The 14,512-nt window shown below is 41.6% G+C and overlaps 6 protein-coding genes across 6 annotated transcripts; 3 read left to right on the top strand and 3 right to left on the bottom strand.

The window, feature by feature from the left end:
* Positions 1-220: 220 nt before the first annotated feature.
* Positions 221-1,999, bottom strand: SAPINGB_P002935 (uncharacterized protein; the record flags this gene model as incomplete). Its single annotated transcript, XM_031997653.1, has 1 exon — positions 221-1,999. The coding sequence occupies one exon, from the start codon at positions 1,997-1,999 to the stop codon at positions 221-223; it is 1,779 nt and encodes a 592-aa protein (XP_031853544.1).
* A 442-nt stretch (positions 2,000-2,441) lies between these two features.
* Positions 2,442-3,334, top strand: SAPINGB_P002934 (uncharacterized protein; the record flags this gene model as incomplete). Its single annotated transcript, XM_031997652.1, has 3 exons — positions 2,442-2,444; positions 2,845-3,025; positions 3,123-3,334. The coding sequence occupies 3 exons, from the start codon at positions 2,442-2,444 to the stop codon at positions 3,332-3,334; spliced, it is 396 nt and encodes a 131-aa protein (XP_031853543.1).
* Positions 3,335-3,876: 542 nt separating this feature from the next.
* Positions 3,877-4,368, bottom strand: SAPINGB_P002933 (uncharacterized protein; the record flags this gene model as incomplete). Its single annotated transcript, XM_031997651.1, has 2 exons — positions 3,877-4,150; positions 4,217-4,368. 2 exons carry the CDS (start codon positions 4,366-4,368, stop codon positions 3,877-3,879), a joined length of 426 nt encoding a protein of 141 aa, XP_031853542.1.
* A 1,119-nt stretch (positions 4,369-5,487) lies between these two features.
* SAPINGB_P002932 (uncharacterized protein) lies at positions 5,488-8,070 on the top strand (the record flags this gene model as incomplete). Its single annotated transcript, XM_031997650.1, has 1 exon — positions 5,488-8,070. One exon carries the CDS (start codon positions 5,488-5,490, stop codon positions 8,068-8,070), a length of 2,583 nt encoding a protein of 860 aa, XP_031853541.1.
* Positions 8,071-8,683: 613 nt separating this feature from the next.
* SAPINGB_P002931 (uncharacterized protein) lies at positions 8,684-13,285 on the top strand (the record flags this gene model as incomplete). The annotated part of the gene is made up of 2 exons (XM_031997649.1): positions 8,684-9,457; positions 9,518-13,285. The coding sequence occupies 2 exons, from the start codon at positions 8,684-8,686 to the stop codon at positions 13,283-13,285; spliced, it is 4,542 nt and encodes a 1,513-aa protein (XP_031853540.1).
* A 122-nt stretch (positions 13,286-13,407) lies between these two features.
* On the bottom strand, positions 13,408-14,373 carry SAPINGB_P002930 (uncharacterized protein; the record flags this gene model as incomplete). Its single annotated transcript, XM_031997648.1, has 1 exon — positions 13,408-14,373. The coding sequence occupies one exon, from the start codon at positions 14,371-14,373 to the stop codon at positions 13,408-13,410; it is 966 nt and encodes a 321-aa protein (XP_031853539.1).
* Between the last annotated feature and the right edge of the window lie 139 nt (positions 14,374-14,512).

The raw sequence follows: 14,512 nt of genomic DNA, 5'->3' as shown, positions 1-14,512 counted from the left end.
TTTTTATGATGACGATAATTCGAGAATGGGAGGCAGGGATTAGTTTTTTTTTTATTTGTTCTTCTCGTGACGGGTAGCACCATTATCCGTCGAGTATTTATGACCTTTATGTATTTATTATTATTATAACGCTTTTTTTTTATTTTTTATGATTTGAAATTTTCTTTATATCTTGGTTTTTTTTTTTAAAAAAAATTTTTTTTTTTCTGGTTTCATTCTATCATTTGGACTTGCCAAAAGAAACGCTCTTCTTCTTGGAAGCAGAGCTTGGGGCAGCAGCAGTAGCAGTAGCCTTTCCATTCTTTTTCAGTGACCCTGAAGAAGTTTTTTGTTTTTTGGTGGCAGGTGTACTTTCTTCTTCCTCAACTTCTTCCTTCTTGACAGACTTCTTGACTGGTGTCTTCTTAACAGAAGCCTTCTTTTTATCCTCAACAACAATTACTGGTTTTTCTACCACCTCCTTTTTGACTGAAGCTGGCGATGGCGCACCTTCACGCTCACGTCTCTTCTTTGTGGTAGGAGTTGCAGGTTCCTTTTTCTTTTCTGGTTCTTCGTCATCCTGTTGTTCATCCTCAGGGGTAGTTTCCTTATTAATTTTCTTTTGCTTTTTATCAGCAGGAGCAGCAGCAGCAGCAGTCTTAAGAGCACTTTCATCATCTACAATTTCATCGAGCAGCAGTTGGTTAATACGCTTATCGGAAAGTTTGTTGGCAGCAATGCGGCGCTGCTTGGCAACAACGGCAGAATCTTTTTGTGTTTCTTGTGTGGCCACGGCCTCAGAAGCATCTGCAATCACGTCTTGTGAAGCATCTTCATAAAGTGTTTCAGCAACAAAAATAGGCAGCGAGGGACCTGTAGAAGTTTTAAGGAAAACTCCACGTACGATTGGCCAGCCGCCCTTGAGATACTCTGGGGTCTGAGCACCAGTTGGAGTTTCAAGAATTGTGGCAACAGCAGCCTCGATGTTGGAAGCAACTTCATCTGAAGTCAGCGCGGTGGAACCGATACGGACAATAATTTGGTTTGAGGGAGAAACCATGTAATGTGTACCATGGATTCGCTTATACATTCCAGTAAGAGTTTTTGTGAGAGAAAATGTAGAGGCAATGTTATCTGCATCGACGAGCTCTGCGAGGTCTTTAAGAGAGGTCTTACTGTTAGTGAGGAAAGTTGTAGGGTTCTTTTTGTTTGATGAAGCCGAATTCTTGTTACGAATAGCGAGTTGAACAACCTTCTCGGCCTTGGTTACATTTTCGTCAGAGGTTGAGGTAAGGGCCACGGGTTGAGGGACAGTTTTAGATTGAGCGTAAAAAGACTTTCCCATGACACGGGGCATCAAGAGACCGTCATCAGCACGGGCCAATGCGGCATCAAGGAAAAAAAGGTCATGCTCAGAGATGAGTTTGCGACGAGCTTGGAATGGTTTATACTCGTTACGGAGCTGAGAGAAGGTAACGACGCGGTCAATTTTAATTTTAGAAAGGTCTTCAAGAGAGGGTATGCTTGAGGAGGAGGAGGCAGCAGCAGCAGCAGCAGATTTCTTAGATTTCTTTTTAGGAGCAGTAGTAGCAGAAGTAGATTCTGGAGACTCAGCTTTAAGAGCTTCGAGAGCATCTTCAGGAGTCTTTGTGGCTTCGACAAGATGTTCATCATAAAAGACTTGAGCAGCTTCGGCAGACATGCCTTTAATATCACGTACAATGAGGCAGACTGATGGCTCAAGGGCATCAGAAGCAGCTTTGCCAAAGAACTGATTAGGAAGCTCTACTAAAATAGGGTCCATGGACTTATGATCCGTGATAATTTTCTTTGTGGCTACGACAAGATCAAAGGGTAATAGTGGTATAGTATGATCTTCGTCGGCATAGTCCTCAAGAAGTAAGGATTTTTTAGAAACACTAGAGGCAGTGTTATCATCGTCATCTTTAGAAATACGTTGGACGTAGTCGATGAGAGCCTCTGCGGCTTCTTTAGCTTTGTCGAACGAAAGTTTTGACATTAGTGATGGTGGTGATAGTAGTTTGTGTATGTGTATGTGTATTTAAAAAAAAAAAAAATTAATTTTCTCAAGACAAAACGAGATTTTTGATTGAAAAATTTTTGAAAAAAAAAAAAAAAAAAAAAAATTAAAATTTTTTTGTGTGGCTTACATAATTTTTCTGCGATAACCCAAAAGATTTTTTATTTTCTTTTTTTATTTTCTTCTACATAAGAAAAAAAAAAATAAAAAAATAAAAATAAAAAAAATTTCAGATTTGCTTCCGGGTAACTTTGAAAGTTCTGTGGGAAACCTCCCTGTGTGTGTGTGTGCCATTCCTCCACCACCACCACCAATTTTTTTTTTTTTATCTCCCCTCTTCTCTCTCCTTTTATATTCACAAGCAGCAACTTGAATCTGTGGCAAGTTTCAACAAAAAATCATCACACAGAAAAATATCACAATGGTGTGTAGTTTGCAGAGAAAAGTTCTTGTTAATTTTTATTTTGGTTTTTTCTTTTTCTTTTGGTTTTGGTTTTGGTTTACTAACAAGTGCTGGTGGATTGCGGGTGGTGGTTAATGATGTGTGTGTATATATATATATATATATATGTGCGGTTGGTGATGATGCGGGTTTGTTTACATCGGGTCTTGTATTTTGAAATTTTATATCTGGTCTCTCTAAGATTTGTTCACGCCACTTGGAAACTGATATTTTCGCGCATGCTTATCTTCCCCTGAAATCCATGCCGACTCATATACTACTCAATCACACACACATATATATATATATGTATATATATATATACACTCACACACATTGTATTTCTCCCTCCCACTTCTTTATTTTTTTTTTTTTTATTTAGGGAAAACGTAAGAAAAGTTCAAGAGGACCCGTCAAGAAGATCAAACAGAAGTTAGATGTGACATTTGCGTGTCTGTTTTGTAATCATGAAAATTCCGTGACTGCGAATCTTGACAAGCAAATGGGCATTGGCACTCTGACATGTAAAGTATGTGGTCAAAACTTTCAAGCATCAATCAACGGTATGTCAATTCCTTTTTTTTTTTTTTTTTTTCTTTAATGTTTTTATTGTTGTCTGGATAAGAATATATTGAAACATATAAATAAACTAACTTAAAGTAGCTCTATCGGAACCAATAGATGTGTACTGTGAATGGGTAGACGCGTGCGAGGCCGTTGCGAAAAAGGGTCAATCTGGGGATGAAGAAGGAGAAGGAGAAGGACATGACTCGGACGGGTACGGTGAAACTTCATCGCGGCCGTCGGGCAGAGCAGGAAGCAGGCCCTCCGCGCTGTCTGATGAAGAAGATGACGAGGAAGACTTGTTTTAAGGTTATTTATGATTATAAAAAAAAAAAAAAAGAAAAGAGTTAATGAATTGATGAATTGATGAAATCTATTATTATTATTAATATAAAGGCTACGATTGTGGGGTTTAATTGTTAAAAAAAAGAGTTTTTATGTATATATATTTAATGAGAATTTTTTTTTTATTATTAGATCTAGAATAGAAAGAAGAAAAAAAGAAGATATGATTTGGAAAAATTGTTTGTGTAAATGTTTTTATAATATGATGATGTATTGTAGGTGTATAAATAAAGATATAGTAAAAAAAAATGCACCCAATGAAAACAACAACAATTATAATAATAAAATCATCAGACATTTATAAATATATATGCCAGATTTTATAAACAATTAGAAATGGAAAAAAAAAAAACAAAAAAACGATGGTATTTTTTTTTTTTGCTTAAAAAAGAAAAAGAAAAAGAAAGAAAGAAAAATCAATTGTTATCATGTTTGTTTGTTTGATTGTTTGATTAATTGATTTTTTTTTTTTGTGTCTGTGTCATTTTATTCATATTATTTCCGTTTAAGCAAAGAGCTCCTCAGAGAGATCAATACCAAGCTCCTGTCTAATGTCCTTGAGCTCATCAAGGTATTGCTGGTACTGTTCCTTGGTCTCGACCTTGACCTTAAGGCCCTCAAACAATCGGACAGCGGTGGGGTAGTCGTTAACACGTCTGCAGGCCTGAAGAGCCTTCTCGAGCACAGAAGGAGCAGGAACCAAATCGTAAGAAAAGGCATTGTTAAGAACACGCTGGACTTCGTAAAGATCATAAGCCTCGTCGAATTCCTTCTCGAATCTGAAAAGATATGTTAGTAAAACTTAAAAAAAAAATAAATAAATAAAAACTCTCTCAAGGTCTTACCTCTTGGTGAACTCCTCGAAGCTCTCATCGTCATGGCTGGAGTACATGCGGACAGACTTGATCATAGAAGGAGCAGCGAGCTGAGCACGAACGACAGGACGAGCGATGGCAGCTCTAAGAAGAGCAGGGCGGGCACGGAGAAAGAAAGACATTTTTTTAGGTGATTTTGTGGTGTGTTGTGGTGATGACAATATATAGAAGAAGGGGAAAAAAAAAAAAGAGAAAAAAAAAAAAAAAAAAAGGGGAGGGGAAAAAAAAAAAAAAAAAATAGAAAGAAAAGAAGGAAGGATTTTGTGTGTGTGAAGAATTAAAAATGTGTGGAAAAGCCAAAGCGGCCATAGGACAAAAAATATAAAAAATAAAATAAAATAAATTGTCACTGCCACCACCTTAAAATTTTAAAAAAAAAAAAGTATCACCACTAATAGTATATTATTACTACTACTACTACTACTACTACTACTACTACTACTACTACTACTACTACTACTACTACTACTACTACTGTTTCTACTACTAATGTTTCTATTACCACAGATATATAGTTTAAAATATAAACGGAAAGACCTTCGATGCGGGCACTGATTAAAGTTGTTTAAGCGGAGAGGTCGGCATAAAATTTTTCAGCAATGCTGTGGTTGGCCGAAAAATAAAAATAAAAAATCAGCCCATATAGAAAGGGAAAAAAATAAAAAAATAAAATAAAATAAAATAAAATAAAATAAAAATTGGCTACGGAAAAAAAGGCAAAGGGCAAAGCCCATATTAATATATTAATTAATATATCATATTAATATATCATATTAATATTTTTATTTTTATTATAATATAAATGTATTTGTTACATTTTCTTATGTAATGTCATCTAAACTGTAATATATTATTGTAATGTCATATGCACAGCCGTATTATAACCCAATCTGAAAAATTTCGGCAATAAACCACCCAAAATGCCCTCAAATGATCAAATCACCAAATCACCAACTAGGACTTTTTTATTTATTTTTTTTTTTTTTTTATATTTTTTCATTAAATAATCCCAATCAAAAAAAAAAAAAAAAAAAAAAAAAAAAAAAATTTTCACAATAATAACATCTTATTATACCCACAACAAAAAAAAATCAAAGCCTTGTGATTATGGCAGCATCTTAAAACCTTTACATTTCTCCTGCTGACATTGTCATTATTTGCCTTATCAGTCTATTTTTCTTCTTCTTCTTCTTCTTCTTTTTTCTTCATCTTCTTCTATCTCTCTTTCTTTCTCTCACTCCATGACCGCCTTGGTCTCAAGAGCCCATGGCACATTCATTAATGCCCGCTCTTTTCATTCAACTGCATTTCATCGCTATAGCATTGCAGACAAAGTCAAAAATGCAATCTATGCTTTGGCTCCAAAGGAAATCTTTGCAGATCAACTAGGAGAAGAAGAAAATGATGAAGATACAAAAAAATTGTCACACCAATACGTTGCCGATCTCGAAATACCTTACTCCAATCTTAATATACCAAATCAAAATACCAATACAACAAAACTGCATTCTTCACACCCTTCTCTTACTCTCAGATCAACAAATTTAAAACCACCATACATTACACAAGGTGTCATGGGGTCTCACGTTCATCTCCCATCCTTCATGCTTGAATCAATCAAACCTTTAGGCTCCCCAGGCGATAAAATCATTCACATCATTAAAACCTACCCAACTGTATCTCCACGAGCAATTCTAATCCTCATCAAACCAATTCTTTCCTCTCTCTCTGATTCCCATCTAATCCAAATATCAATCTACCTCTATTCTCATTTTTACCCTCGTGAAGCATGCAACCTACTCTCTACAGCCCAGTCTCTGGCCCCAGCAATTGCCTCCTTTTCCGATCTTATCCCTGCTCTTACTCAATCTCAAATTGACCGCACTGATTTTATTCTTCTCAACATTACTTCAACCCTCCTAGCTACAAATAAGCATTCCCTAGTTCTCCAGCTTCTCCAGGAAATCCAAAACACAACAAATCTTGGAATTATCCCCCCGCATGAACTTTTCGAACAAGCTAAACTCGCTAACCGCATCTTCACAGCATCTTCCACTGCCGATCTCGACATTGTTCTCGACAATACCCCAACTCGCATATTCTACAAAACAGCCCCACCACCAATTAAACTGGCTATTCTTAAAGCTGTTGCCATCTTCAAAGACCCTGATCTACTTTCCTCTCTCATAAAACAAGATTTCCCCTTTTTCACCTCACCATACGTTCTCCACAATATCATCTCAGAAGTCCACCATCAATATCAGCTTACAGACGACCCCTCTGCCATTGAAACTCTCATCCCAGTTTTGTTCGAAGTAACCAACCCTTACCATACCCCTTCCATTTCTTTCCACCCAGTCGACCTTGCATTGCTCCCCTTTTTGGCCCTGACAAGGCCTTTCTTCGACAAACTCTGGCGAAGAGCCCAGATCCTTTTAAAAAAATCACCCTCGCCTGAAGCATACAAGCTTTTCCTAGAAAAGGCAATTACTCTTAAACTCACACACTCTGCAACTGACATTTTAAAAGACTCCCAGAAATCAATCACATCCCCAGCCCTCATTGCAAGTGCAATCAATCTAGTCATTTGGGGGCGCCATAAAATCAAACACAAGCGGCCAGAAAAAACAGTTGAAACTCAAGATAAAATCTTAAGTTACCAATTTCTCGATGTTTCCCTTGTCAAACGAATCTTTAAATACACACCAATTGACATTCTTATCCCAGCAATCACCATCTTCCTTAAACGTCTCAATGCCCAATATAAAACATCTGCTCCAATAAACCTCCCTGCTTCCCAGCAAGAACATCCAATCCCTCGAAGCATTCTCTGGTCACTCATCAAGGCTATCGATACTACCCCTAAAACAAATACCACCCTTACCCCAGAAATCGAGCAGCAGCTGGCCCTGCTTATCGCCACGCGACCTCTAACTGAACAGTTTGAGTATTATACCCTTAAGGCAATCTCCGTGGATGGAGTCCTCCAAGCCATTCTAGCACATATTGCCAGACTCAAGCAAATCCCAGACACTCCACAAGAAGCAAACATTCAGCTTATTCTCTCAGCCTTGGTCATGATGAAATCTAAAATCTCCCATGACCTTAACCCTCATCTTCTTTCCCAAATCATTCTTTCGCTTTTCCAACTGGCCCCAGCTCTCAATGACCCCCTCCCGGAAATCATGGCATATATTGCTCCATCCGAGAAAGCCTCTTTAGATATTGTACAGAGCCTGCTCAGAAAATCAAACTATACCGCCGCTCTCAAGTACATTGACATTTTGGGTAACAATCTCCCCATCGAAGTACTCTATGCCGCAATGACTTACACAAGTTACGCCCGCCCAGCCCTCAGCATGCATTTTCTGCGATGGTTGCGTGTCCACCGAGGGATTGTCCCCCCACCTCGCGTGCTGCGACGCATGGCTATTGGATTTGCTAAAAGTCCAGCTCTTTCAGATAGCCAAAGTCGCGTGCGCATTGAAAAAGTCGCACGCGTGCTTTCCCGCCATCACAAGGCATCTCTGGGCCCTCATGCCGCGCGTGTATTTGTTGACAGCTTGTTGGCTCGCGCGCTGGCTCGCGGCCAAGGTAGTCGGCAACGGCTACGGTGGGCCATTGGTTTGGCCCGTCACCAAAATGTCCCTCCAGAGCAAATCCAGCAGTGGATGCGGCAGATTGATTACATGCGCATGAAGCGCGTTGGGTACTGGGCCCCGGGCAGTTCTGTAAGTGCAAAACCGGGACACACAGGGGTCCGGCCCACTCTTTCGCATATCCTGGCCTTTTTCTCTAGGCCTCGACCCAATAAAACTAGATAGAACAAAATTCAAGATAGATTACGGATATATATATATATATATATCAAAAAAAAAAAAGAAAAAGAAAAACAATAGTTGTAACTAAGTTATAAAAAAGGTACTGGTTAACCAGTTGTTGTAAAATGTACTGAAAAAATACCGCTTTATTGCAGACCTCCGCATCCCCCGTTTGGACCCAAAAAAAAAATTAAAATAAAAAATAAAACGTTCTCCCTCCCCGTAGAAATAAATTATGCACGTGACATTCTTAAAAAAATTTTAAAATTTTTCAGATTTGCCGGTGAAAAAAAAAATTTTTTTCCCTTCTTTCCCGACAACAAACGAAAGTCTTTTATTTTTATTTTTTTTTTTTTTAAGAATCTTTTTATAAAAGACCTAAGCTCGAGATATTTTTTATCTCAAGTCTATTCTTTTTATTTTTAATAAAAGAGAAAAAAAAAAAACAAATCTTTAAATACCTTCTTTTGCATATACCTCCTAGTTTTGAAACTGTTTTTGGTTTTTTTTTTTAGATTTTAATGACTGTGAAGCCTCCACTCTCGTGTCTTCAAATCTAAACAAGAAACTCTCCAAAGTTTCCCTCTCTCTATCTATTCTTTGTTCTATATACAAAATGAAATCCATCTATAAGCTCTCAGGTATAAATCGCAACCCTGCTGTCACAGTGGCTCTGCGGTCATCGTCAGCTTCGACCTTTACCTGCAGCATTCATCGTAGAGCCTTCACCAGCTCAGCTGCTGCCTTGTCTGCTGTCAAAATCCAAAGTCCCTCTCGTGGCTTCAAAACTGATTCCACCACAAACCAGGCTCTGTCTGGTTCAACGACCTCCTTTGCGTCGTCTCTTCATTCAGATCCACTGTTTTCCACATCTTTTGACCGATCAAAACAATCGTCGTCATCACCATCAAGCACATCGCCACCCTCCTCTACTACATCATATATGCCTGGTCTTAACACAACTTCATGGTCCTCGCCACACGACTCTATCAATCGCCACCAGTTCCTTAAGGACTACTCACACCTGTGGACACTGCTCGAGGCGTGTCTCGAGTCTGGAAACTTTGAGCGCGCCGAGCACGTTCTCATCTCCTTTAGCGAGCACTCTGATTCAAAAGACCTCACCATGGCGGTCAACAACTACCTTCTACGTCTGTCTGAGCTCAACAGCAAGGATAGCAATGTCTCCCAAACGTGGCTCCGCAATATTTCCCGCAAAATCCCAAAGTTCTCTCCTGATACTATCACTCGTGCAATCATTCTTAAAAATAAGTGCTTGCACTATGACTACGAAGAGTCGAAAATTGCAAGCTATATTCGCCAATACTCAACCGATATTTTAAAGCACGTCGATGTGCTTGGCATTGACATGATTGCAAAGATTGTCAAGGTAAGTTTTTTTTGTTTTCATAATATGAGACTTTAGATTTCCTTTCTAACCCAGTCCTAGGTCTGCGATATTCCTCTGTCTGATATTGACCCTCAGTTTAGAAGTCTTGTTCAGGCTGTTTTGGAAATCCCCAAAGAATCTAACGTTGATGCTTCGGTTGATACCACTTCTGATGCTACTTCTGCTCCCAACGCCACCACAGAGCCCACCAAACAAGCTTCCGAAGCAAAGGCCGATAAAGACTTGACCACTCAGCGTGAACAACAAGAAGCCATAAACACCAAACTCGCGAGTTTTGACATTGATTCCATCAAGTCTCTCAGCAAACCTGGTGTTGAGAACTTAAACGCCGTGGACTCATTCGGTCTCAAGGCTATCCAGCATACTCTCTCGGGCTTTGCCTCCAATAGTGAGCAATTTAATGGCGTTCTCGACAAGATCATCCCCTTTGCATCTGAAAAAAATGTCAATAATACAAACTACATTGACTTTTACAAGATGGTTCAACAAATGGAAAGCCCAGAAAGCAAAGCAACTTTAGAGGAAAAGGAAAAGTTCTACGAGGCTTTTGAAAGCTACAACATTGCTCGTCAAAAAACTATTGAGCGCAGAGGTCTCGAAGGTGCTAACCTCAAATGGAAACACTCTCATGAGCAAATGCGCCAAGCCGGTGCTCTTGCGCTGAAACCTCTCGAGGCTCTTCTCTGGGAATGGAACCTGGCCATGCAGCCTCTGCTCGAGCAGGAATTTGCTCGTATCAAAGAGGTGGTCAAGTACACAACCACTCGCAAGGCTAAGGATGCACACAAAAAGGCTGTCGCTGCTGCTGCTGCTTCTGCTTCTTCTGCCACTTCTAAAAAGACTGCTGAAGATGATCTTCTTGAGTTTGTTGAAGGTGAAAACGAGGATATTGACTTGTCAATTTCTGACCGCTTCGAGTATGGTCCTTATCTGTTGCTTGTCAACTCTCAAAAACTCGGTATTCTTACCATTCTCGAAATTCTCAAGCTTGTTTCCACCGGTGGCATCCAAGAGGGTATGAGAACCGCACGTGCCGTTCTCTCTGTCGGTAAGGCTGTCGAGATGGAGTACAAGATTGCAAAAGCTTCCAAGCGTGAAAAGGACATTTTTGGTGGTCTTTCCCCAGAATCCCTTTCTGACCAATCCTCTGTTTCTGCTCTCCACGACAAGATCAAGGAATCAAACCTTTCGAATCAAGTTTCCTGGCCCTCTTCTATCCGTGCCAAGGTCGGCTCTCTGCTAATCTCTCTTCTGATACACGTTGCCAAAGTCCCTGTCACTGGTAAGGACCCTGTTACTGGCGATGTTGTCACCGGTAAGGCCCCCGCCTTTTTCCACTCTTACCAGTACCAAGGTGGTAACAGAGTCGGCGTACTCAAGGTCCACAACTTTCTGTCTAAGTACATTTCCGGTGATACCCCCTCCAACTTCTTACAACCCCAGCTCTTGCCCATGCTTGTCAAGCCCCGACCCTGGAAGTCGTGGCGTAGTGGTGGTTACATTTACTCCACCAGCTCCATCATGCGTGTCAAGGATGCCCCTGAACAAATTGCATATCTCCGAGCAGCCTCTGACAACGGTGATCTCGAGCAAGTCTACGAGGGCTTGAACGTTCTCGGTGATACCGCCTGGACCATCAACACCCCAATCTTCAAGGTTGTGTCTAAAGTCTGGAACACAGGCAAAGAATTTTTGGAAATTCCTAATGAGCCTGGCCCACTCCAGGCCCCACAAGCCCCTCCCCGTGATGCAGACCCACAAGTGCGTCGTTCGTGGCTTCGTGAATGCCGCAAGATTCATAATGAGCACACTGCCAAGTACTCGCAACGCTGTGACACCAACTACAAGCTCGAAATTGCTCGCGCATACCTCGGTGAGCGCTTTTATCTCCCACACAATATGGATTTCCGTGGTCGTGCGTACCCCCTCTCTCCTCATTTGAATCATCTGGGTAATGACCTGTCACGTTCGCTTCTCATGTTTTGGGAAGGCCGCCGACTCGGTGAGAGCGGTCTGCGATGGCTCAAGATTCACACTGCCAATGTGTTTGGTTATGACAAGTTTTCATTTGAAGAACGTGAACAGTTTATCGACGAGCACATGGGAGATGTCTTTGATTCTGCAGAGCATCCTCTTGATGGCGAGGGTTGGTGGCAACAGGGTACCGATCCTTGGCAGACTCTTGCTGCGTGTATGGAGCTGACCAATGCCATGTCTCTTTCCAACCCTGAGGACTATATCAGTCACTTGCCTGTTCACCAGGATGGTACATGTAATGGTCTGCAGCATTATGCTGCTCTCGGTGGTGATATTGAGGGTGCGCGACAGGTCAACTTGGTCCCCAGTGAGCGGCCCCAGGACGTTTATTCCAAGGTTCTGGAAATTGTCCAACGCTACGTCAATGCAGATGCTGAAGAAGGCCACCCACTGGCAGAGCTTCTCAAAGACAAGCTTGCTCGTAAGGTTGTCAAGCAAACCGTCATGACTACAGTCTATGGTGTGACATTTATTGGTGCTCGTGCCCAAATTGCATCACAGCTCAAGGATAAAGAAGGCATTGATGAGACTCAGGTCTACGAATGCTCAGTCTACCTCACCCGTAAAGTCTTTTTGGCTGTGCGCTCGCTGTTTGAGGGTGCACACTTAATTCAAGACTGGCTGGGCGATTCTGCAGCCAAGATTGCAAAATCTGTGCGTCTTGACATTGACACGCCCTCGCGCCGTAACGGCAACAGACCCGACTTTATGTCATCAGTTATCTGGACCACACCTTTGGGTCTGCCAATTGTGCAGCCTTACCGTGAACAAAAGAGACTTCAAGTCGCCACCCGCTTGCAAAGTGTGCAGCTGGTCGATCCTTATGCTCTGCGTGGAGTTAACGCACGAAAGCAAAAGACAGCTTTCCCTCCTAATTATGTCCACTCGCTCGATGCCAGCCATATGCTTTTGTCAGCTGCCGAGTGCGGCCGTCAAAATCTGCAGTTTGCATCTGTCCACGATTCCTACTGGACTCACGCTGCCGACATTGACAAGATGAATGTCATCTTGCGTAACGCCTTCATCAACCTGCACGAGGTAGATCTGATTGCACAGCTTAAGAATGAGTTTGATCAGAGATATGGTGGTATGCTTGAGTATGCTGAGATTCCACGTCACTCAGTGATTGCTCAACGCATCATCAAGGCTCGCCAAGATCTGGCCGCCATTTATCGTGCCCGTGAGGAAGAGGAGGAGCAGCAGAGCTGGACCGATGCTCCCAAGCGCGGCCGCAAGAAAAAGGCCAAGAAGTCGGCCTCATCAACTAACCTGACAGTTGCCGAGGAAATTGCAATTGAGCGCGAGCGTATCGATCTGCTATCGTCACCAGAGCCCGAGGATGTTGCTCGGGGTCAATCGATGGTCACACCTCTTAGCATTGTGGAATCGCTGGAACCTGAAGAGCTGGACGCGCTTATTAAAGAAGCAAACTCTACCAAGAAGCAGCGCTCTGTCAAGTCCAAGACTTCGTCGTTCATCAAGTCAACTGAGCACTCTGGTAGTGGCTACGACAAACAGGCGAGTGCTGCAGCCGCTGCAGAGGAAGATATTGATCTTCTTGATGATGTTGAGGAAGACATTATTGATGAAGTTATGGGTGATGAAGAATCTGGTGCTACAACCAAGAAGACCCCTAAGCTGGACTCACTGGCAAGTGCAAAGTCCAGCACAAGTGTTGGTGTTTTCATCAGACTCAAGGTGGACGCTGTTCCTCCCAAGGGAACATTTGACGTCAAGGAACTGAGAAAGAGTAAATACTTTTTCTCTTAAAAAAAAAATTTTTTTTCTGTTTATGTTATTTCTATTTTTTTGTATATATGATTCTTATTTTTTTGATGACTTGTAAAATTGTTTCCCCGTTTGTGTTAATATAAAAAATATATAAATATATTCTATTCATTAAGTGATTGCCATACAAGCCCCGTTTTTCCCTCCATGACTCGTTGGTCTATAAACTTTCTGGTCACTTCTGGACCGTGGATTTGGTACAGTGAACCTATTGTTTGATACAAGGCGGCAATGGCCTGTTGCTCGCGGCCCACATTGTGAGGCAGCGAGTCATACACAATGGAATCGTAAAGGCCAATGGCCTTTGTGTAATGCGCAAGAGACTCTGGCCGGCAGAGATTAATGTCATTATACGGTGATAACCGATGTTGATGCATTGGCGATTTTGTGTTTTTAAACTCGCTTGCCTTCACGTCTTCTTCTTCTATAGGAGCAATTTCCTCGTATGGACTCACATAACCAAGCATATTAAAGTTGTAGCCATTCACAAAGCATCCAGGAGATGGGGCACGCCCAGGTGCAGAAAGATACTTCATGGTATATGACCAGCAACATATCTCAAGGTACATGCGTCCGATCCTGGCAAGTTTGGCAAGCTGATCGCTATGGCCCGAAGTTTCAGCCAGGCGAGGGTAAATAATGGAAAAAATGACGTTATCTGGGAGTCCAAAGTCTACCGACCCAGTTGAAATGTGAGTTCCATCTGATTCAATTTTGGTTCCAAGCACGCGTGAAGAAAAGTACACCAATGATGGGCGGAATGTAGATGCAGCTTGCCTAAGCTTCAAGTTTGTGAGATGAGCCTGGCGAGGGCCTCGAATGATTTCCGGGTCAAATATGCGCAGGGTATGTGCTGGAGACTCGATGTTTGAAAGAAAACGAGAGATTTGTCGTGCAAATGCCGGGAATACAGCTTGTAACGCTGGCTGGGACCATTTTAGCAGCAACGAGGGGGGTTGATTGGTTAAAGACTGTCTTGACGCTAGGCCGGAAACAAGGCCTTGTAAGTGGCGGAGCGTACGCTCTCGAGAGTCTAGTAAAAACTGGTAGAACTTAAGTCTACTGAACATTATTAACGGGTATCAGGATGGGGGTATTTTGGGCAAGCCTGCACATGGTGCTGGTTGGTAATTTGTTGATTTGATGGTTTGATGGGTTTGATGATTTGATGATTTGATGGCTGATAGATTTTGTTAAAATTTTGAAAGA

Source organism: Magnusiomyces paraingens (genome assembly GCF_902498895.1).
Source record: "Magnusiomyces paraingens strain CBS 517.90 genome assembly, contig: contig2, whole genome shotgun sequence".
Lineage (NCBI taxonomy): Eukaryota > Fungi > Ascomycota > Dipodascomycetes > Dipodascales > Dipodascaceae > Magnusiomyces > Magnusiomyces paraingens.
This window is presented reverse-complemented; position numbering and strand designations above follow the sequence as displayed.